Raw genomic sequence first — 22,037 nt, 5'->3', positions numbered from 1 at the left:
TCCAAACCTCTGATAATTGTATATATGTCTCTCAGTTTGTCCCTTCAGGCTCCGACGGTCCTGCAAAAACAATCCAACTTTGTCCGACCTCTCCTTATAGCTAATACGCTTCATTCCAGGCAACGCCCTGGTTAAACCTCTTCTGCACCCTCTCCAAAGCCTCTGCATCCTTCTGGTAGGTGAGCTGAACTGTACGCGATACCTCAAATGGCACCGAACTGAAGTTTCATACGGCTGCAACATGACTTGCCAACTTTCATACTCAATGCCCCGACCAATCCTTGCACCTACTTTACCATCTTATCCACTCGTCTTGCCATTTTCAGGGAGCTATGGACTTGGGCCTCAAGATCCCTCCGTATATCAATCCTCCCAAGTGTCTGGCCATTTACGGTACACTTTCCTCTTGAATTTGACCTCCCAGAATGCATTCCCTCACTCACTTTCTGTCAAAGGTTGGCACACTTCAGGGAAGCAGGAAGTGAGTCATTCGAATAATTCTCCAGCTTCTCCCTCAGTCTCATAACTATAGATAAAGACTGTGGAACATGCACCAAATTGGGACAGTAGAGTTTTGTAGTCTGGATGTTCATGAAAGTGTAAGCTTTTTCCCGGGCTATATAAATAGACATGTCACTTTTATTTGACACTTTTATTATTTAAATGGAGAAAGACTGTAGAAAGTGGCAGCACAGAGATATTAGGGGCTCCTTTTGTAAAAGAGACTAACAGCTAGTGCACAATCTCAACACGTAATAGGGAAGGAACATGAAATTCTTTGAAATTTGCATCACAGGTAGACAGGTCGGTTAAGAATGTGATTAGCCTTCATTGCTCAGGTTCATTGGGTATAGGGGTTGGGACGCCATGTTGGGGTTGCACAGGACCTTGGTGAGGCCTCTTCTGGTGTACTGTGTCCAGTTCTGGTTGCCATGCTATAGGAAGGATATTACTAAACTGGACAGGGTTCAGAAAAGATTTCCAGGTTGTTGCCAATAATGGAGGACTTGAGACATAAAAATAGATCGGAAAGGTTGGGACATTTTTCACTTGAAGCATAGAAGGTCGAGGGGTGATTTTATTGAGGTTTATAAAATCATGAAGGGCACAGATAAAGGATCTGTTCCCTCGGATAGGGAGTTGAAAACTAAAGGGACATATTTTCAAGGTGAGAGGAGAAAGATTTAAGAAGGACATGAGGGGCAACATTTTAGCACAGGGAGTGCTTCATGTGTGAAATGAACTGTGAGAGGGAGTGATGGATGTGGGTACAGAGGATGCTGCCAGAGGATGGGTATATGAATGGGAAAGGTTTAGAGGAATATGGGCCAAGTGCTGGCAGATGGAACTAGATTAGCTTCAGAGATCTGGTCAGCATGGATGAGTTGGGCCGAAGGGTCTGTTGACGTACTGTACATCTCTATGACTCTGTGACATGATGAATAGGAAAGATTTGGAGGGATATGGGCCAGGAGCAGGCAGGTGGGACTAGTTATAGATTGCAATTATGGTCAGCATGGATTGGTTGGGCCGAAGGGTCTGCTACCATGCTGTAAGACTCTCTGAAATGTTGGCCTCTGTTTCAAAGGGAATCAAACATAAACATAAGAAAGGTTTGGAAATCCTATACAAGGCAGTAGTCAGGCCCACAGTTGTAATACAATGCACAGCTGGGGGCCTCTTACCTGAGGAAAGATAGACTGGATGGGAGGCAGGTCAGTGATGGTACATTCGGCTGATCCTAGGTTAGAGGGATTTTCTAGCGAGAAGAGATTGCGTAGTTTGGACTTGTACTTCCCTTGTACTTTCCTCTCCATTGCCTGACTAATTTTGAATTCATTTGGATACCTTAATATCCAGCTGATGGACTTTTATTTAACTCCCTCCCAGGTCTCCTGTGTTGGCTCCTCACGAAGTAACAACTTGATTTGGAAATTGTGCTTGTTTGCAAATCCCTTCATGAACACCCAGCCCTGATGATTGCCTCCAACAGTGGTAGCGCTGTTTGCCTCAAAGTGGGGTGGACACGGGTTCAACGTACCCCACTGCGGGGCTGGAGTGTGGAGATTAAGACTGACTCACAACTGCCGTACCGAGCACGCACGAGACCAAAGCAGATCATTGGCTCAGCGAGCGCGCCACTGGTGGGATCGCACTGTGCGCTAAAAAACGCCGTGTTTCCGCCATCACTGCGCGATGCTCCTCCGGAGCACGGCGTGGGCCTCAAATGCTGAGAGGTTCATTGGGGTCTCTCTTCCCTCCATGACGTGTACTCCACACGCTGCATCCAAAAGGCATTCTGGAGGACCCCACACACCCCTCACCCCTTCTCCCCCCTGCCATCTGGCAGAAGATTCCGGAGCATTCGGTCTCTCACGGCCAGACTGTGCAACAGTTTCTTCCCCCAAGCCATCAGACTCCTTAACACTGTATCGTCAGACTCTATTCCATCTGAAACTCTTTGAATTCCTGCTAGAACAATGTTTTATTAATTATCATTCTTTTATTACACTACAATTTCTACACTGTGCCTAGCATCTTGACATATCTAGAAGTACAGTGCCATTTTGCACTTCTTATGCGATTTTATGCCACCCTGCGTATGACCGTGCTGTTTGTGCATGTAACACCCTCCGTCCTGGAGGAACGCGGTCTCGTTTTTACTGTATCAGTTGTATCTGGTAGAAATGACAAACAGAGCTACTCCTGACGCTCGACCTGACTCTAAAAATGTGCATTAGGGTGCCCTGCGGACGTGAGAGTTGCTATCCAAATGCAAGTCTTTTTGCAACAGTTCATGGTCTCTCTCTAGGCAAAAATGGGTACTGCAGATGCTGGAGATCTGAGTCAATATTAGAGTGGTGCTGGAAAAGCACAGCAGGTCAGGGAGCATCCAAGGAGCAGGAAAATCGAGTTCAGTCATCTCAGGTTCAATGAAGCAGTTAACAAAGTCAATTCAATGCAAGATGGCGTCAAACAGACCGGAAACAGGCCCTTCGGCCCAACTTGCCAATGCCGACTGGGTTTCCTGATTTTGTTGATTTTCCTGCTCCTCGGATGCTGCCTGACCTGCTGTGCTTTTCCAGCACCACTCTAATCTTGACCATGGTCTCCCTCTGTTGACTGAGAGCAACAGTCCATTTAAAAATGGGAGGCGGGGGGGGGGGGGGGTGGGGGGGGGGGGTGGGGGGGTGGGGGTGGGGGGGGCGGTGGGGAGGAGCGTGTGGTTTGTGAGGGGAGGAGGTTGTTGGACCGAAGCACTGCTTGGCCAAGAAAAGCAAATGGCTGACTAAAGTTAGGTCTCCATGTTCGACCTTTGGTGTTTGCGACGTCTATGTCATAAACACAACCAGGTCAGCTTTCATTGCAGGTTCTGTGACAAGTGGTCGTGTGTTACTGCTGGACAAATGATTTCATCATGAGCTTTGGGGGAATGGTGCCCAGATGAGAATATTTGTCTGCAGCACAGTTAAGTACAGGATGATGTCATTGCCATTATCCACCTCCTAGTGTAGTACTTCCAGATGTGTATAATATATATATATATATATATACCTCATTATTCCATATCAGCCAATTTCAGATGTACAAGCTATTCTTGGTTTTGAAATTACAAAAATGTTTTTAAATTCCTATTTATCTTACTAAGTTCGACAAAATCTGCAATTTCCTACCAGCTTCATGTGTGAGAACTGGCTGTTACGTTCACGGCAATAGAATGGCATTCAGTGCCAAGATTCGCACCTCGGATTGATATGGGTGATGCCAGGCACGAGAGGTTATAGACATCGGGGCGGCACAGTGGCTCAGTGGTTAGCACTGCTGCCTCATAGCACCAGGGTCCCAGGTTTGATTCCAGCCTTGGGCGACTGTCTGTGGGGAGTTTGCACATTCTCCCCGTGTCTGCGTGGGTTCCCTCCGGGTGCTCCGGTTTCCTCCCATAGAAAATGCACTCAGATAACTATGTGACCTGGAAAGGTTTGGAGGGATGTCGAGCTGGTGGGGCTAGTTTAGTTTGGGATCATGGACTGAAGGGTCTGTTTCTGTGCTGTTTGGCTCTATGTGTGGGTCAGTTGGATTGGAAATGGGGAAATACACAGTAATAGGGTGTGGATCTGGATGGGGCGCGCTGTAGAGGATCTCAGTGTGGACTCAATAGGCCGAATGATCTGCTTCCACACTGTAGGGATTCTAGGACCAGGGCTCTATTCGCCCTCCCTCTTTCTCTGACGTGACCTGTTTAACATGACAAAGGTCCGTGAGGAAGGCACACAGGACTTGTGTGACTTATTTCTCTCTAGCTGTGTTTCTGTCTCCACAGATGCTGCCAGCTCTATTGAGTTTCTCCAGCAACATTTGCTCTGTTTGAACTTAGCGTTTCTCTCTTTCATTCATGGGGGGTAGTGTGCACTTGTCACCTCTGCCCCTGTGAGAGCAAGTTGAGGGTCTGGAGTCACATGTAGGCCAGGCTGAATAAGAGTGGCAGATTTCCCCCTCTAAAGGGCATTCATGAACAAATTGGGATTTTATTTTTCACGAAAATAATCATGATAATTTCTGTAGCCATTATTACCAAAACCTGCTTTTCAATTTACGATTTATGAATTGAATTTTAATTCTATCTGCTGATGTGACCCAGTCTCCCCAAGATATTTGGCTGGGCTGTGTATAGTCAACTCAGGGACATGACCACAACATCACCATCTCCCCTTGTCTTCACTGATGTCCCATGTTCAGTGAGACCCCTGAAAAATAAGAGATGGAGATAACTAGTCCTTCTGCCTCAGGTTTGTAGATAATTTCCAACGACATTGTAACACACTTCCGGAGCAGGTAGCACTTGAACCCGGGCCAGCTGGTGTAGAGGCAGGGACACTACCATTGCACCACAAGACGCTATCTGTTTCAGGTTTGTAAGTGTGTACATTACAGTGATGACTTCCAAGGTGTTTTCTGGAGCTTTCTAATATGAGGAGTTGAGACAAATCGATGCGTTCCATGGGAAGCTGGATAAACGCATGAGAGACTGATGGTTGGAAGGAGTAAGAGCAGGACTGGATAATTCAGGCCGAGCCTCCATGTGGGGAGATGTTGCTCAATCGAATAGTGGCCTCAACTCTATTTCTCTGTCTGCCTGTTGGCACTTTACTGATTCAGTCTAACTCATCCATTCGCATGCTCCCTAACCCACCCAATCCCATACTCCCTAACCCACCCATTCCCATGCTGTCTAACCCACCCATCCCCATGCTCTCTAACCCACCCATTCCCATGCTCTCTAACCCACCCATTCCCATGCTCCCTAACCCACCCAATCCCATACTCCCTAACCCACACATTCCCATGCACCCTAACCCACCCTTTCCCTTGCTCTCTAACTCACCCATTCCCATGCTCCCTAACCCACCCATCCCCATGCTCTCTAACCCACCCATCCCCATGCTCCCTAACCCACCCATTCCCATGCTGTCTAACCCACCCATTCCCATGTTCCCTAACCCAGCTATTCCCATGCTCTCTAACTCACCCATTCCCATGCTGTCTAACCCACACATTCCCATGCTCTCTAATCCACTCATTCCCAGGCTCTCTAACCCACCCATTCCCCTGCTCCCTAACCCACACATTCCCATGCTCCCTAACTCACACATTCCCATGCTTCCTAACCCACCCATTCCCATGCGCTCCAACGCATCCATTCCCATGCTCCCTAACTCACCCATTCCCATGCTTCCTAACTCACCCATTCCCATGCTTCCTATCCCACCCATTCCCATGCTCCCTAATCCACCCATTCCCATGCTCCCTAACTCAGCCATTCCCATGCTCTCTAACTCAGCCATTCCCATGCTCCCTAACTCACCCATTCCCATGCTTCCTATCCCACCCATTCCCATGCTCCCTAATCCACCCATTCCCATGCTCTCTAACTCACCTATTCCCATGGTCCCTAACCCAGCCATTCCCATGCTCCCTAACCCACCCACTCCCATGTTCCCCAACCCACCCATTCACCTGCTCCCTAACCCACACATTCCCATGTTCCCTAACCCACCCATTCCCATGCTCCATAACCCACCCATTCCCATGCTCCCTAACTCTCCCATTCCCATACTCCCTAATCCACCCATTCCCATAGTCCTTAACTCACCCATTCCCATGCTTCCTAACCCACCCATTCCCCTGTTCTCTAACCTCCCCCATTCCCATGCTCTCTAACCCACCCATTCCCATGCTCCCTAACCCTCCCATTCCCATGCTCCCTAACCCTCCCATTCCCATGCTCCTTAACCCACCCAATCCCATGCTCCCTAACCCCCCCCCCATTCCCATGCTCTCTAATCCATCCATTCCCATGCTCCCTCACCCACCCCTTCCCATGCTCACTAACCCACCTATTCCCATGCTCCCTCACCCACCCTTTCCCATGCTCCATAACCCACTCATTCACATGCGCCCTAACCCACTCATTTCCAAGCTCCCTAACCCACCCATTCCCATGCTCTCTAACCCACCCATCCCCATGCTCCCTAACCCACCCATTCCCATGCTCCCTAACCCACCCATTCCCATGCTCCCTAACTCTCCCATTCCCATGCTCCCTAACCCTCCCATTCCCATGCTCCTTAACCCACCCAATCCCATGCTCCCTCACCCACCCCTTCCCATGCACCCTAACCAATCCCGCCCCCATTCCCATGGTCCCTAACCCACCCATTCCCATGCTCCATAACCCACCCATTCCCATGCTCCCTAACTTTCCCATTCCCATGCTCCATAACCCACCCATTCCCATGCTCCCTAACCCACCCAATCCCATGCTCCCTAACCCACCCATTCCCATGCTCCCTAACCCCCTCCCATTCCCATGCTCTCTAACCCACCCATTCCCATGCTCCCTAACCCACCCAATCTCATGCTCCCTAACTCCCCCCACCCATTCCCATGCTCCCTAACCCCCTCCCATTCCCATGCTATCTAACCCACCCATTCCCATGCTCCCTAACCCACCCAATCTCATGCTCCCTAACTCCCCCCACCCATTCCCATGGTCCCTAACCCATCCATTCCCATGCTCCCTAACACACCCATTCCCATGCTCCCTAACCCACTTATTCCCATGCTTCTGAACCTACCCATTCCCATGTTCCCTAACCCACCCATTTCCCTGCTCTCTAACCCACCCATTCCCATGCTCCCTAACCCACCCATTCCTATGTTCCATAACGCACCCATTCCCCTGCTCCCAAATTCACCCATTCCCATGCTCCATCACCCACCCATTCCCATTCTCCATAACCCACCCATTGCCATTCTCCATAATCCACTCATTCCCCTGCTCTCTAACCCACCCATTCCCCTGCTCCCTAACCCACCCATTCCTATGCTCCCTAACCCCCCATGTCCTTGATCTCTAACCCACCCATTCCCATGCTCCCTAACTCTCTGATTCAATGCACCATAACCCACACATTCCCATGATCCATAACCCACCCATTCCCATGCTCTATAACCCACTCATTCCCATGCTCCCTAACTCACCCTTTCCCTTGCTCCCTAACCCACCCATTCCCATGCTCCCTAACCCACCCATTCCCATGCTCTCTAACCCACCCATTCCCATGCTCCCTAACCCCCCCATTCCCATGCTCCCTAACCCACTCATTCCCATGCTCCCTAACTCACCCTTTCCCTTGCTCCATAACCCACCCATTCCCATGCTCGCTAACTCACCCATTCCCATGCTCCCTAACCCACCCTTTCCCATGCTCTCTAACCCACCCAATCCCATGCTCCCTAACCCCCCCATTCCCATGCTCCCTAACCCACCCCATCCCATGCTCTCTAACCCACCCATTCCCATGCTCCCTAACTCTCTGATTCCCATGCACCATAACCCACGCATTCCCATGATCCATAACCCAACCATTCCCATGCTCGCTAACTCATCCATTCCCATGCTCCCTAACCCACCCATTCCCATGCTCCCTAACCCACCCTTTCCCTTGCTCTCTAACACACCCAGTCCCATGTCCTCTAACACACCCATTCCCATGCTCCCTAACCCACCCAGTCCCATGCTCTCTAACCCACCCATTCGCATGCTCTCTAACCCCACCCATTCCCTTCCTCCCTAATCCACCCATTCCCATGCTCCCTCACCCCCCCCCATTCCAATTCTGTCCAACCTCCCCACTCTGGAACTTGTTTGGTTTGCGATTACAGTTAGCATGGACTGGTTGGGCCGAAGGGTCTGTTTCCGTGCCTTTTGATTAACTGGAACGTTTGCCCTTATCACAAGGATGATGGAACACAAAACTCAGCCTTGAATATATTCAACAGCCAACGACCATCTCAAAGAAAAGTCTGAAAAGGACGATTCTTTCTTCTGGAATGATACCTTCTGTTAATGGATTGCTATCCAAGAGGTAATGTCCTCTGTCTCTCCTCCTTAACCTCCCCCATGAATTGTACATGCTTCAAAATGGCCACGTCTGACAACCCCCTCCCCTCCCCCACCAAAGACCCAGCAGTATAGGCCCAACCTGCTCAACCATTCCTCAGAAGACAAACCCCTGTATCCCAGGAAACAGCCAAATTAATCCCCTTTGAACCATATCCGATGTGAGTCTTTTCACCCATTCCACACCCCCCCCACCCCACTCCACTGCTTAAACAAGGAGATCAAAAGTGTACACAGTTCTCAAAGGGCTGTCTCACCATCTTGTGTACCATTGCAGAAAGTCTTCTCTTGCTTTTGTGCTCCATCATCCTTGTGATAAGGGCCAACGATCCAGTTAATCAAATGGTGCGCGGAAACAGACCCTTCGGCCCAACCAGTCCATGCTGACTGTAATCGCAAACCAAACTAATCCCACTTGCCTGACCCTGGGCCATAACCCTCCAAACCTTTCCTCTTCATGTACTTACCCAAATGTCTTAAATGGTGTAACTGTACCCCATCCACACCTTCTCTGCCAGTTCATTCACACACACACATACCCCTCTGTGCAAAAAAAAGGTTCGCCCTACATGTCCTTTTTAAATCCTTCCCCTTTCACCTCAGAAATATAGCCCCTAGGTTTGCATTACTCTACTGTAGGGGGACACCCTTGTCCACGCCCCTCATGATTTTATAAAACTCAATACAGTCGCCCCTCAGCCTCCTGCGTTCCAGTGAAAGACATCCCAGTCTATCCGGTCTAATTTTAAATCTCATGCCCTGCATTCCCGGCAATGACCTGGTAAATATTTTCCGACCCCTCTCCAGTTGAATAATATCCTTCCTATAACAGGACAACTAGAGCTGCACACAGTACAAGGGAACCTTGATTGTCCAGCATCCAGTTAACTGAACCTCAGATCATCCAAACAACATCGCAAGGTCCCAGTGTGTGGCTAACTATGGCACCTATTATCCAGCATTTGGTTAACTGAATGAAATACTCCGCGCCCGCGTCCTTCGGAAAATCGAGGTTCCTCTATACTGCAGCAGACGCCTCGCCAATGTACGATACAACCTCACCATGCATGCTGATGCTATGTGGTTCACGTGAAAGGGTGGCATGCAGGCTCAGTGGTTAGCACTGCTGCCTCACAGCATCAGGGTCCCTGGTTCGATTCCACCCTTGGGTGACTGTCTGTGTGGAGTTTGCACATTCTCTGTGTGGGTGTGCTCTGGTTTCCTCCCACAGTCCAAAGATGTGCAGATCAGGGTGAATTAGCCATGGGAAATTGCCTGTAGTGTTAGGTGCATTCGTCAGTGGGAGAATGATGGGGTTTGGGTTCAGAAATACGGTTACGTTTAGAGATAAGGGTTTGGGTTAGGGTCTGTGATAGTGTTAGGGTTAGGGTTAGGGTAGTGTTCAGGATAGGGTTTGGGTTACTTTTAGGGATTGGGTTAGGGTTAGGGTTAGGGTTTGATTCGGGATAGGGTCAGGGTTTTGGTATCTTTCGTTTTGTTTTTTTAAAATTTTTCTTTCCCCCCACATTACCACCTGACCGTGGTAGTGCTTATATTTTCCCCAGCCCCCATGTTGTGTGCGTGCAGGTGTGAGACACAGTGAAAGACAACAGATGGACAACTGGGTGGGTTACTCTTTGGTGGGTTAGTGTGGATTTGATGGGCCGAAGGGCAGGCTGTAGGGAATCTCATCAAAAGGATCTGCAGATATTATTTAAGTGGAGAGAGTTTGCAGAAAACTACAGAACAAAGGGACTTGTCAGTCCTTATCAATGAATCATAAACAGCCAGCATCCAAGTTCAGCAGGTAATAGGGAGTTCCTTGGGAATATGTGCCTTTATTCCAAAGGGAATGGAGTATGGCGCTAGATAAGGCCTTAGTCAGACCACAGCTAGAATATTGTGAACAGGTTTGGACCCTTTATCAAAGGAAAGATAGACTGGCTTTGGAGGCAATCCAGAGCAGGTTCACTGGGCTGAGACCAGGAAAGGTTGAGTCAGTTGGGCCTGGATTCATTGGCGTTTCAAAGATTGAGAGTAGAACTTACTGAAACATACAAGATTTTGAGGCAATTTTACAGGGTAGACACAGATTGGTTCCCCCTGTGGGAGAGTGTGGCGCTAGAAAAGCACAGCAGGTCAGGCAGCATCCAAGGAGCAAGAGGGTCAACATTTCAGGCATACGCCCTTCATCAGGAATGTTGGGGGGGAGAAGGGGACTGAGAGATAAATAGGAGGGTGAGGGTGGTGGTGGGGGGGGGCGGCAGTAGGTAAGCAATAGGTAGATGCAGGTGGGGGGTGATGGTGATAGGTCAGAGGGTACAGTGAAGGGGATAGGTGAGAAGGGAGATGGATGGGTAGGACAGTTGAAGAGGGCAGTGCCGAGTTGGAGGGTTGGATCTGGGATGAGGTGAGGGGGAGGGGAGATGAGGAAACTGGTGAAATTGATATTGATGCCGTGTGATTGGAGGGTCTCAAAGTGGAAGATGAGGCATTCTTCCTCCAGACGTTGAGTGGCTTGGATTTAGTGGTGGAGGAGGCCCAGGACATGGTGAAGGTTAGGAATAGTGTTAGGGATGGCCCTTAGGGATAGGATCAGAGTTAGGAAAAGGATTAGGATTATGGCTGTGGATAGAGTTTGGGATGGGGTTAGGATTAAGGTTAAGGATCACAGTTAGGGTTCGGAATAAGTTCAGAAATAGGGTTACGTTTGGAGATAAGTATAGGGAAAGGGATAGGGTTAGGATTAGAGATAATGTTAGGATTAGTGTTTGGGATAGGGTTAGGGTCTGCGTTAGTTTTAGGGAGAGGGTAAGAGTTAGGGATTGGGTTAGGGTTAGGGTAGTGTTCAGGATAGGGTTAGGGTTTGTGTTACTTTTAGGGATAGGGTTTGGGTTAGTTTTAGGGAGAGGGTTTGGGTTAGGGATTGGGTTTGGGATTGGGTTAGGGTTAGGGTTAGGGTTACGGTTTGGTTAGGGATAGGGTCAAGATTTTGGTATCTTTTGTTTTGTTTTTTTTTAATTTTTCTTTCCCCCCACATTACCATCTGACCATGGTAGTGCTTATATTTTCCCCAGCGCCCATGTTGTGTGTGTGCAGGTGTGAGACACAGTGAGAGACAACAGAAGGACAAATCTTTATTCAGTTTCCGCTACCAGGAAGAAAGGAAACACCCGAGTGGCCAGTGACAAGCAGTGCCCTTCACATCAAAGGGCAATGTGTGATCAAACAGTGAAGGGGAGGGTAAGGATTAAATCAAAATAAATTGGAGGGAGAAATAATGCACTCCACTCCCTGCAGTGCCCACCTCTCCCTGAAAACCTTGAGGGTGTTGGTCAACACAGCATGCTCCTTCTCCAGGGGCACCTATTTATAACTATCAGCTCCCTGATTGGACGAGGATAACATCCTGGTAGCTCATATTCTCCAATGTCTTCCTGGCTGACCTCACTACAATCACTACATTCTCTGACTCCAAGGACATGAGCTGTTTTTTTTTTTTCCCTCTCTGTGTTTTCTATCTCCTCCTGGGGCATGTTAGCACTGGGTCAGGTTTCTCAACTCTGCCCCCCCGGGGTACAGGTGGCGTGTGACTCCCTGTAGCTCTCTGCTTGCGCCCGGAGCATCTCGGATGAAATTTATCCTCCTCTTCAGACGGCGAAGGCATTGAGGTGGCGACATCTGGCACGGAACACCTCAGATCCCGAGGTATCTCCGAGCCTGATGGAGAGGGCAAACCCATCGAGAACATTGGGAAAGGCAGTCGAGGAGTCTGGCTGGTTTTGCTCCCCGCATCGTTTGTGGGTTTGCAGCTTTCAAATAGGCCAGATGCTTGCTCAGAGCAATAGCACTTACCCCCACTTTATACACCACCGGACCTGACCCCTCATTGACCCATGCAGGGCCATTCCCATGATTCCTCCATCCCTGAAGTAAACCTGTCTCTCTCTCTCGCTAAACAGAGTCTTGCGTCCAACATCAGCGTTCCTGATGCTGTTTCCCCCAACTACGGGGTGACGAAATGTCTGAAAACAAATCTTCCAGCTCAGTGAGCAAACCTACAACTAGAACCTCAACCTGAGCTACAAATCTTCTCAAAACTCGCCAAATCGCAACATTGTCCAGGAAGCTAAGTAGCATTGAGCTGCCTTCTCCCAGGCAGATACACCATGGGTGGTACTGCCACGCTCCCAGGCACAGCTGATAATCTCAGAGTTTGGACGCCGAGAGATCTGGTCCTGGCAACACTGAAGCAGCTGGTGGTGATGGGGGAAACCAAAAAGGCCGTCATCACCAGAATGGAGACATTTTCGGACCCAGAGAGACCAGATCGTGGCAGAGGATGGCATTACCTCCCTTAAGCTTATGCTCCAGTACAGACATGGGAGCCAGGGCATCTTTGATTTCCTTCACTTTATCTTCCAACAGGTATAACCTTATCTTGCTGACTCTGTAGCCCAAGTACGTCACTCTGGGCGCCTGGGACACATTTTTCTCTTCTCAGGTGTACGCCCAGCTTGGAGAAAAATCTCAGGACTATGTTAAAGCTCCCCAAGTGTTTTTTTTTTATTGGTCTCTCCTGTTGTGGGCGGCACGGTGGTTAGCACTGCTGCCTCACAGCGCCAGGGACCCGGGTTCAATTCCCGCCTCAGGCGACTAACTGTGTGGAGTTTGCACGTTCTCCCCGTGTCTGCGTGGGTTTCCTCCGGGTGCTCTGGTTTCCTCCCACACTCCAAAGATGTGCAGGTCAGGTGAATTGGCCATGCTAAATTGCCCGTAGTGTTAGGAAGGGGTAAATGTAGGGGTATGGGTGGGTTGTGCTTCGGCGAGGCGGTGTGGACTTGTTGGGCCGAAGGGCCTGTTTCCACACTGTAAGTAATCTAATCTAATCTAATTTCTGAAGTTATTAGCACATCATCTGGATAAATGGCACCCTGGGCTAGACCATGTAAAATGTTCTCCATCGTCCACTGAAATATGGTACAGACTGATGATAAAAACTTCGAGGAGAAAGTGAGGACTGGAGATCAGAGCTGAAAATGTGTTGCTGGAAAAGCGCAGCAGGTCAGGCAGCATCCAAGGAGCAGGAGAAACGTCGATTCTCCTGTTCCTTGGATGCTGCCTGACCTGCTGCGCTTTTCCAGCAACACATTTTCAGCACAGACTGATGATACCCCGAGATGGCGGTCTCGTGTATCGGTACAAACCCTGATGGTATTAAATATAGCATACTTTTGGGAATCCTCATCGAACTGTAAATGGAAGAACATGTGACTCATGTCCAGCATAGTCAGGGATAGCCCTTCCTGCTGGCTTTGCGTAAAAATCCTCGATGTGAAGGAGTGGGTATTTATCCAGCTGCAAGAAGCGGTTTATCGTTAGTTTAAAATCCCCACTAAGGCAAACCAACCCATCAGACTTCACAAACTGCCCATTCCACAGACCTGGAGCTGGGTTTGATGATACCTGCGCTCTTCCAGCTCCCCTGATTTCTGCCTCTACTTTTACTCTGCAACCTCTTTGGACTGTGGGAGGAAACTGGAGCACACCCACAGAGAGAACGTGCAAACTCCCCACAGTCACCCAAGGCTGGGAGCGAACCTGGGTCCCTGGGGCTGTGAGGTCCTGGTGCTCACCATTGAGCCACCCATTTCACTCTACAATTGGCTTTTGCTGTTTCAAAAAGTACTTGCTCAATCGCATGGCCAATTACAGATAACCACCAGCCAGCACGTTCTGCATTTGCACTCTCGTCACTTGGTTACTCACTGGGAACACCAGCATTTATTTCCCATTCACTGATTGTCCGCAAGAAAGTGGTGGTGAATCCCTCCAGCGTGGAAACAGGCCATTTGGCCCAACAAGTCCACACTGACCCGCCAAAGAGTAACGCACCCAGACCCATTCCCCTACCCTATATTTACCCCTAACTGATGCACCTAACAGCATGGGCAAGTTAGCATTGCCAATTCACCTAACCTGTACTTCTTTGGATTGTGGGAGGAAACCCACACAGACACGGGGAGAACGTGCAAACTCCACACAGACAGTCGCCCGAGGCTGGAATCGAACCTGGGTCCCTGGCGCTGCAAGGTAGCAGTGCTAACCACTGAGCTGCCCTGTTTGAACCTCGACAGTCCGGTGCTGTCTGGGGGCTGGGGGGGGGGGGGGAGGGGGGTGTGGGGGGCGGGGGGTGCGTTCCAGGATTTTGACCCAGTGAGAGCAAAGGAGCACTCATAAATGGAGTGTGATTTGGAAAGGGGGGTTTGTTCCCCTGTGCCTGTCACCTTGCCCCTTCCAGAGGTGGTGGGTGGGGAGGTACTGTCGAAGGTGGGTTGTCGCGATGCTTCTCAGCGATGGGTGTGCTCTGAGCGTTGGTGGTGGGCGTGAACGTTTAAGAGTGGGGAGCCCATTAAGCAGGGTCAGCAGGTGTGGCGCTGGAAAAGCACAGCCGGTCAGGCAGCATCTGAGGACCTGGAGAGCCATCTTTTCAAAGCAGAAGCTCTTGATCAGCCCGTGAAGTTGGACAATGTTGAGCTGGGTGGGGCTGAAACATGGGACGATGAGCTCGTTGGGAAGATACACACCAGTACTGACACAAGGGCCAGATGGGCCTGTTTCCAGGCAACTCTTGGCAGGGGGCGGCTGGAGGCTGCTGGTGGAAGGTGATGGCCTAGTGGTATTATCACTGGGCTGCTGACCCAGGTAATATCCTCCGGATGGAAGTTCAAATCCGACTACAGCAGATGGCGGCATTTGAACCCAATTTTTAAGAAGTCTGGAATTTAAGAGTTCAATGGCCATGAATTCAGTGCTGATTTGTTGGGGGAAAACCCACTCATGCCCCTTTAGGGAGAGAAATCTGCCAACCTCACCTGGTCTGGCCTACAGGTGTCTCCAGCAATGTGGTTGACTCTTAACCGCCCTCTGGCCAATAATTAGGGAAGGGCAATAAATGTTGGGCCCAGCCAGCGACGCACTCACCGTGAATGAGTTTTAAGGAATCTCAATAACATTTATCTCAGGAACACAGATTTCACCTTCGGAATCCTGGCCCCTCAAATGAGCTAAGAAAGGACTTAGCATTTCCACAGCCTGCTCCATGATTCAGTGAAGTTTCAAACTCGAAAGGTGTGGCGCTGAAAAGGCACAGTCCCTCGTCAGGAAGGGCTCGAAACATCGACTCTCCCGCTCCTCGGACACCACCTGACCGGACCTTCTGGACTCTGATCTCCAGCATCTGCTGTCCTCACCCTCTCCCCCTCTCCCAGAAGTTTCAAACTGCCCATTGAGTGACTGGCCTGAACCTCTGACCTTTGACCTTCCACACCACCTTTGCATCCAGAAGGATCGCAGATAAGTCAGCTGGTCTCCCGGCTCGAGGAGAGATGTTGCTAAACCTGAGAGGGTTCAGAAAAGGATGGCAACAGGATTGGAGGGGTTGAACAGGCTAGGGGCTATTTTCCCTGCAGCGTCAGAGGCTGAGGGGTTGATAAAATCATGAGGGCCATGGATAAGATAAATAGACAAGATCTTTTTCCGAGGTTAGGGTAGTCCAGAACTAGAGGGTTAGGGTGAGATGGGAATAGTTATAAAAGAGACCTAAGGGGCGACTTTTTCACCCAGAGGGTGGTACGTGTATGGAATGAGCTGCCAGAGGAAGTGGTGGAGGCTGGTACAATTACAGCATTTAAAAGGCATCTGGATGGGTATATGAATAGGAAGGGTTTAGAGGGATATGGGCCAAGTGCTGGCAAATGGAAATAGATTAATTTTGGATATCTGGTCAGCATTGTCGAGTTGGACGGAAGGGTCTGGTCAAGTGCTGTACATCTCTATGACTCTATGACCCACTCCCACTGTCCCTCAAACCCCTCAGTCTGAAAACCAGCAGCCCCCAGTACATGTGAAGCCCAGGGACAACAACGAGGTGAAGGTCGAGGTGGGGAAAGGCTTGGGACAGCTCTCCCAGTGAGGAGATGACTCCCTTGCACCATTGCAGCACTGCACCAGCCTTACCTGTAAGGGTTAACATGCAGGGGTGTTTGGGAAACCCACTCTCTCTCTCTCTCTCTCACACACACACACAGTTATTCCGCCCCGACAGAAACAGCTTGTCAATGATTGCTACTCCCTCTCTCGGTTAGCCGGGTCGCCTAGTGCACGGGAGAGAGTTACAGAAGGACCCAGCTGGTTCCGGGTTTACTCAATACCGGGAAACGGCGGCGGAGAGAGAGAGAGAGAGTGATCGTGGGAAAGACAGAGAGACACCCGGGAGAGACAGAGAGAGATAGAGAGCAATAGAGGGAGAGAGAGATACAGGGTAGAGAGAGAGAGAGTGAGAAAGCTATATAGGGAGAGAGAGAAAGCAAAGAGGGAGAGAGAGAAAGACACACGGGGAAGTGAGAGACCGAGTAAGGCATAGGAGAGAGGGAAGGACATAGGGGAAAGAGAGAGAGAGATTGGGAGGAGAGAGAGAGGGAAAGACATAGGGGAAAGAGAGAGAGAGATTGGGAGGAGAGAGAGAGGGAAAGACATAGGGGGGAGAGAGAGAAAAAGACACGGGAGAGAGAGTGTGTGAGAAATACAGGAGAGAGAGAAAGACGAGTTGGAAAGATAGGGGAGAGAGTGTGACAGAGGCAAGAGAGAGAGAGAGTGAGAAAGACATAGGGGAGAGATACAGAGAGAGAGAGAGAGTGGGAGACGAGTGAGAGAGAGGGGGGAAAAACAATAGTGAGAGAAGAACAAAATAAAAGAGAGAGGGAGACCGCAAGAGAGTAGGAGAGAGCGAGAGAAACACCGAGATAAACAGAGAGCGAGTGCAGAGACAGGGCCAGCATCTGGTTAACATCCAGATCAGGGCAAGTCAGGGAAAAGCCCTCCAACCCCCTCCTCCTGCCTTGAGCAGCCCGACCAGGCTGCATTGGGAGGGTGGAGGGGGCAGGGCCTTTAGAAGCTGCTCCCACCTCCCCTCCTTCTCCCTCCCCTCCCCTCCTCTCTCTCTCTCTCTCTCTCTGGGTCTATTGTGGAACTCAGATTATCGTGGTTTGCAGCTGATGCACGGGAGATTGAGAGTGTGTGTGGGACTTCAGCTCGGATGGGAGTGGATAGCTTTTTGATTTCCTGATCCTGGGAGAGAGGGGAGGGTGGGGGTGGAGAGAGAGGAGGGGGTGGGGGGGGGGGGTGAGGAGAGAGGTGTCCATCTGTTTACTAGTAAAAGCTGACCTAATCTGAAAGGTGTGGATGCTAATACGGGGGGGGTGGGGTGGGGGGAACGTTTCTCTGGCTTCCCCCTCTCTCTCTTTCTCTCTCCCCACCCTCCCTCACGCTCTCTCCCTCTCTCCCACCCTCCCTTCTAAGGTTTTAATCATCATTCATTTGGAAAAGTGACACCACCGCTTCTGGATGGACGAGCCAAGCGGACAGAAGATTGCAGATCCAACACCGATTACATCTCCAGTGGCGACAGAGCGGCTTTGCATCGACTTGGTTTTCATTTGGAAATTGTGACCTTACATTTTCAACAGAGAGAGAGAGAGGGAGAAACCCTACACACACACACACACACACACACACACAGATGTATCAATGATCAACAGAGGCACAGAGAGAGTGCGTGCGTGAAAGAATCATCTTCCAATTTCTGGGGATTTTTAAGATTGTCAAAAAAAAAATCTACATCGGCAAAAAAAAAATTTCATCTGGCAAAATCCAGCGGCCGTGTGCTCACAATAAAGGCTGCCTTTTTAAAAAAAAGAGACACAGAGAGACAAGACTAGCTATAAACACGCTGGCTGATGGCACAAAGGGTAGGTATGGGAGCGACAGCCCGCTACCCCGGGCGAATTGGGTCGCCTTAGCCGCCCGCAGTGTCCCGCTTGTCGGCCTGGGCAGGCAGGAAGGCCCGCTGTGGTTGTGCTCTTGGCTTGTTGTTATCTCCGTTGTTACTATCCGTCTCTTTTATTTGATGTTACAAGGCACAGATTTCTTCTTTTGTGAAGTCATGTTAAAGACGGCCGCTTATTTGTAGTATTGCTGGATTTATGTGTGTGTGTGTGTGTGTATGTGTATGTTCCCCAACACTTCCCCCCTCTGTCTCTGGTGATATGATGGTTTTTCTGTGGGTTTCCGAGTCCGCCCGGGATATTTTGAATGTTCATTTTGTGATGTACATTTTTGTTTTTATTTCCCCCCCCAAATATTCTGCTGTCTCTCTTTCTCTCTCTCTGTACTGCGCGATCCCACAAAGGGACACTCTGCAGTTTGAGAAAATGAGATTGAATTTAATTTAAACCCTTTAGGCAGTAGAATCACAGCCGAGCCTAACATGTAAATCTCGGATAGAACTGTTCATATCTAATGTAGCCCCAGCCTGGCAGTGTCTTTGCAACATAGTTAATGGCACTTTCACTTATTTTGGATTGTTCGTGCTGGTTGAAACCCTGTATTTAAGTTAATTATTTGCCTTGGGAGTGTTTGAATTGTGTGTTTCTTCTGACACCCCCCCCCCTCTCCCCCCACCCCAGCCCCCGGTCCATTTTGAACGTTACAAAGTAGGTGCATTGAAAGCATTCTCCCCTCTCCCGCCCCTCCAAGTTCTAAACCAAACACCCCGCTCCCCAAAATGTTGTTCTCTTGCAAACAGAGGGTGCGGGCGTGGAACCGTCTGGTGGAGGTCTCGCTAGAAACCCTCTGGACTTGAGTTTCTCTTGCACTCCGGTGCGGTGGGTGTTGTACAAAGTTCCAAAGATGTTTGAAGAACAAGTTTCCAGAAAGTGAGGGTCGATTGTGGTGTGTTCTCCTGAGAGAGAGTGTGTGTGTGTATGTTTCTTTTATACGTTTTGTATGTGTATATTTTGTCTGCTACAGGATCTGAGTGTTTTCGTTTAAATATGTGTAGTTTTAAAATAAACCCTCCTGTGTCTAATTTCACCCCCCCCCCCTCTCTTTTTTTCACCCCCATTTTAACTTTCCCCTTCTCACTTTATTTCTCCAGTATGATGAGCTGTCCCATTATGGGATAGACGGGGTGTCCATGGCGAGTTATGGAGATTCACACGTCTCTCGGAATCTGGGTCACCATCTGAACCACGGCCCCGGCATTCACGCACAACACTACCCGCCTGCAAGTGCATCTCACCGGGCGCCGCTACCTGGGAGCTTGGGTAACACCATCAATGACAGTCTGAAGAGAGAAAAGGACACCATATACGGGTAGGCTACTCTCCTTCCTATGCACACACACACACACACAAAATAGGGTTGGATGTAAGGGAGGGGGGGGGGGGGGGGAAGATATTTTTTTCTTGAACAAGTGGTGTTGACTATCAATTATATTGTGTGTGAGGGGAGAGTTCAGACTGTGCTGGGAAACAGAGAGAGAGAGAGAGAAACTGGCAACGCAAGAGGAGTTTGTCAAACTTTTTAACTGCAGAGGCAAAAACAGACGGAGAGCAAATAAATTTGCAGAAAGTGGGGGGGGGAAGAACACATAGATGGAGGGTGCGATGAGGCAAGAGTTGGGAAGCGAGTGTTCGAAAAATGTCACAGAGCGTGGAGCGGTCGGTGAGGGGGACTCCCCTGTTCATAGTCCACACTGATTCGCCTTAACGTGGGGAACATCCTGAAGTCAAGGGTAAAAGTGAAGTTTACAAGTAGAATCGAGGATTGGACTTTTTGTTTTAGGGCCGTCGGATCAAATTGTAGCCCTCTGTGTTTGGAGTTCTCTGCAACCTTTTCACGCTCCCAAACCACCCCCTCCCCCCCAAAAAATGTGCTTTTGGATCGTTTATTGGGACGATAAGGGGTTCCCTCAGCCGGGGTCTCAGTCGCTCTAGCCCAGAGTTTTAAAAGAGTAAATTGTCAAATCGCCAACCGCAGATGAGGGTAAATATTTTATACATTTCTGGAATGTCTAACAGCCAAACCCCCCTGTGCAGTGAGGGTAAACGTTATCCTCAATATCACCCCGTGGGGTTCCCCATCCCTAGCTCCAATGTATTTACCGTGGTCGACTTTGCTTCCCCCAAACTCGTGTCTGTTTTAAAGAGTTGCATATTTGCCTTTATTATTTGAGAACTGGTGTCAAAAATCTAGAACGGTTTGAGCGTTGAGGGGGAACCTCTTTCTCCCCCTTTCTCTGGGGAATTTTTGACAGTTAAAGGGAGTCAGGGATTGAGCGGGGGCTGTGTTGACTAAGGGACTGAGCCATTGTATTTTAAAGATAATCTTTTGAAATCTCCCTTTTTTAAAAAAAAATCTAACTTGCAATATCTGATGTGGTTTATAAAGATCTGAACATCAAGAGTCGGGAGAGATCAGAGATAACAGTATTTCAATTCTCCGACATTCTTGTTATTAACAAACAGAGAGATACATTTCACACCAATTTCTCTCGAGTTTATACACATACCGGGGGAAAAAAAGGAAACATACAAACTTTTTGGCAAAATATATTTTTGCAGCAATTCTTCAACTCTGCACGATTTGAGTGCCAATCAAAAATAGAAATTGCTGGAAAAGCTCAGCACAATTTAAGTGTGTGGATAATATTTAAAGAGTGGTAAATTTACTGATTTGAAATACTTTGACAAAATTGTATTTTTTCAACAATTTTTCAACTTTGCACGATTTGAGTGTCAATCAAAAATAGAAATTGCTGGAAAAGCTCAGCACAATTTAAGCGTGTGGATAATATTTAAAGTATGTTAATATTTTGGCAAAATATATATTTTCCAGCAATTCTTAAGCTCTGCACGACACCGTTTGTGTGTATGGATAATGTTGAAGATTACTCGTTGAAATTTTAAAAATTCTCTCACTAGGACTATGTCCTGTACTTACTATCAGAGAGATATCTATGCAGGGTTAATTATTTACAGTGCAGACTGAATCGTGCTGAAAAAAAACCCATACTTCCAAAAAAAAATAATAAATGGAACTGACTCACTCCAATTTGGAAGACTGGTTCAGGTGAACGGGTTAGAGGGGGGGGGAATCCAGATTAGATCCTATTGATTCAGACTCTCGCCCTCTCTCTTTTACCCGTCCAAATGAGAGGGGGGGGGGGGGCAAATAATCTGAAAATTTCTCCCCATTCCAACCCCTCTACATGAATTGAGAACAGAATAAATGGTGCCTAAAGCCAAGCGGTCTGAGAGTTGATGCTGTTACAAAGACAGAATTTCCACCTATTTTCACAGCGATGTGTTAATCTCCACTCACCCACCGCTGTTGCTCTAATACTTGAGTATTTTACGAGCTAGCTTTGTACGATACTTGCTTCCACGATAACACCTCGCAAACTGCCCACATTTAAAAACCAATAGATTTCCCCCTCCAAGTATTTTAAACTGCTGGAGAATTTGAGCAATACTTTCTGCATTTGGGCCGGTAACGTTTTTTTTTAAAGGCACCGGGCTGTTTCTTTTTTTTACCCAAAAAAATAAAAATAAAAACAGATGCTATTTTTCAGGGGGATTTTTGTTTCTGGCTCCCGAGCCCGTGACTCTGAACAAACGCGAGCTACTTAACTGGGAGCGTGAGACAGGCTCATTCCTGTTTCACATGTTCT

The 22,037-nt window shown here is 48.9% G+C and overlaps 1 protein-coding gene across 8 annotated transcripts in view; it reads left to right on the top strand.

The window, feature by feature from the left end:
• The window catches only part of LOC140454485 (homeobox protein Meis1-like), a 442,925-nt gene that overhangs the window by 94,936 nt on the left and 325,952 nt on the right, over window positions 1-22,037 (top strand). For 4 of the 8 annotated variants that reach the window (XM_072549266.1, XM_072549269.1, XM_072549270.1 and 1 more), the window contains exon 2: window positions 19,461-19,678. In XM_072549266.1, coding sequence (XP_072405367.1) covers window positions 19,461-19,678 — 218 coding nt within the window. Of the gene's footprint in view, window positions 1-17,700; window positions 18,274-19,060; window positions 19,240-19,460; window positions 19,679-22,037 lie in introns of those variants that run through there. The other 4 variants (XM_072549271.1, XM_072549274.1, XM_072549267.1 and 1 more) reach the window with 3 other exon arrangements.

This window comes from Chiloscyllium punctatum, chromosome 29 (assembly GCF_047496795.1).
Source record: "Chiloscyllium punctatum isolate Juve2018m chromosome 29, sChiPun1.3, whole genome shotgun sequence".
Taxonomy (NCBI): domain Eukaryota; kingdom Metazoa; phylum Chordata; class Chondrichthyes; order Orectolobiformes; family Hemiscylliidae; genus Chiloscyllium; species Chiloscyllium punctatum.
Note: the sequence above shows the minus strand (reverse complement) of the source record. Positions and strands in the feature narration are given on the sequence as shown.